At 33.6% G+C, this 2,020-nt stretch overlaps 1 protein-coding gene across 1 annotated transcript in view; it reads right to left on the bottom strand.

Annotated features, from left to right (window-relative positions):
- The window catches only part of LOC137649837 (protein Skeletor, isoforms B/C-like), a 41,394-nt gene extending 39,374 nt beyond the window's left edge, over nt 1-2,020 (bottom strand). Inside the window, exon 1 of the mRNA XM_068382787.1 lies at nt 1,892-2,020. Coding sequence (XP_068238888.1) covers nt 1,892-1,925 — 34 coding nt within the window. The 5' untranslated portion in view covers nt 1,926-2,020. The remainder of the gene's footprint in view (nt 1-1,891) is intronic.

The following is a 2,020-nucleotide window of genomic DNA, read 5'->3' as shown; positions in this document are numbered from 1 at the left end:
GGTTTCAAACACCGGCTTCGTAAAACCGATAAATCACCAACCAGTTTCTCACCTCTCACCGATTGGCAGAGTGAAAGCGAATTCTGATAATTAAAGAATAAAAAAATGATCATCTCTCATATCAAACTCCTTTCAGGTAAACCGGGTTGTTCGATGTGCTAATTGCTCTTATATGTCCTTAATGAAATACTAGCAATAGTATAATATTATCTTAAATTCTAGAATGTGGTGTGATGCTGGATGGATGTAAAGAAAACCGTGGTTATGGAGTTAAAGATTCAGTTTAGCTGCCAAACTCTACAGGTGTTTTTTTTTTTTTTTTTTTTTTTTTTTTCTTTTTTTTGCGATGAGTGTGCTTTTTGTGTAGTTTTGCTGGTAGGAGAATATTATGCCAATATTCGAGAGAGAGAGAGAGAGAGAGAGAGAGAGAGAGAGAGAGAGAGAGAGAGAGAGAGAATAACAATTCTTACTTGATTTGCAGTAATGGTTATTAAATGTTATGTCTTTATATTATCTACAATTAATTCTTTTTATAAAAGTACAATCATATATACTTGTTTGATTTGTCAGCTTCAAGGAAATTAACCAAATAATAAGCAATAAATATTCTTGAAGAATATGCATCCCCAACCTCAACCTGAAGCCATCAAGAAAAGTAAGAACGAAAATCTTAAAGAATGTTCAAAAGAAAGACATGACCAGGTAACTAACTCTCCATGAATTGGACCATGCTAAAACTCCGTAACAATAAACCCTATTGTGCTTTGACCCGTTGAGACATGTTTTACATCTCACTGATTTGTAGCAGGTGTTGTTTAATTAGTGTTATATATATATATATATATATATATATATATATATATATATATATATATATATATATACATATATATATATATATATATATATATATGTCTGTGTGTGTTGGTATATGGGTGTGTAAATACATGTATATTTATATTTATATATGTATATACTGTACATATATGTATCATTGTATCGAGGCACACATACCTCAGTTGCAGAGAACTAGGCTTGCATTTGCAAGGTTTTGTGGTTTGATCACATGCTATGGGTCAAGGCTCTACCCATCTAACAAAATATGCATGTATATATGTATGTTTGTGTAAAAGTATACACTGTTTTTAACGTTATTTCCTTATTATCATTGTATCATTGTTGCCCATAAGTCCTCTGGTTACTGTTTATTTAGCAGATTTAATCCCTGTTTCCTAAAAACTATAAACTTGGGGCAATGATAAAAATAGGCAAGTTGAAAAGTAGTAACACTAGAAATATCTGTGGTAGATAAATATAGAAAGTAAACGTTGAAAATATATTTCTATGCGTAGGAGTTATTTAGAGATAAAAGTTCAGAGAAAATATGGTCAGAATTTCTTTACAAATTGTCTATTTTATGCGATGTATAATAAGCTTTCTGGGTAACTTCAACCCCTGTCTGTAAGACCTCCTGCCTAAAAAACGAGACCGCTAGACCAAACTCCCTTTCTCTCCTTGCTGACATAGCAGGCGGGTCATGCAAGTTCACAGGTAATTGGGAGTCTCCACAGTGTCTCGCAGATTCATAAGATTTAGCGTCATTTATGCTGAAGGAAACTAACCATAAAGAGCTGTATTTAGATGAAATCTACTATTAATAAGTTACTCATTTTAAAAATCTATATCTAAAACCACTAAAAATTACACATACGACGGACTAAATGACAGAAAGAGAAGTAAAGTTGTGTAAAATGATGAACCACGTAAATCTGTCATAGAAATATAGCCGGTTGAACTGAAATCTGAATCCGTAAGAAGATAAATTATCGCCGTGAGTAAATATAAGTGAAGAACAAAAGTCATTATAAGTGAAAGTAAGTAAAGCACTCACCCAAGACGCAGAGGATCTTCCAACACGACGCCATACTTTCAAAGGCTGATGTCCCTTCTAGACTGAAACGCGGCGCGCGTCCAACTCCCTTTTATATGCTGCAGCCGTTGACGCCTCTTCTTCTTCGTC

This window comes from Palaemon carinicauda, chromosome 11 (genome assembly GCF_036898095.1).
Source record: "Palaemon carinicauda isolate YSFRI2023 chromosome 11, ASM3689809v2, whole genome shotgun sequence".
NCBI classification, from domain to species: domain Eukaryota; kingdom Metazoa; phylum Arthropoda; class Malacostraca; order Decapoda; family Palaemonidae; genus Palaemon; species Palaemon carinicauda.
Note: the sequence above shows the minus strand (reverse complement) of the source record. Positions and strands in the feature narration are given on the sequence as shown.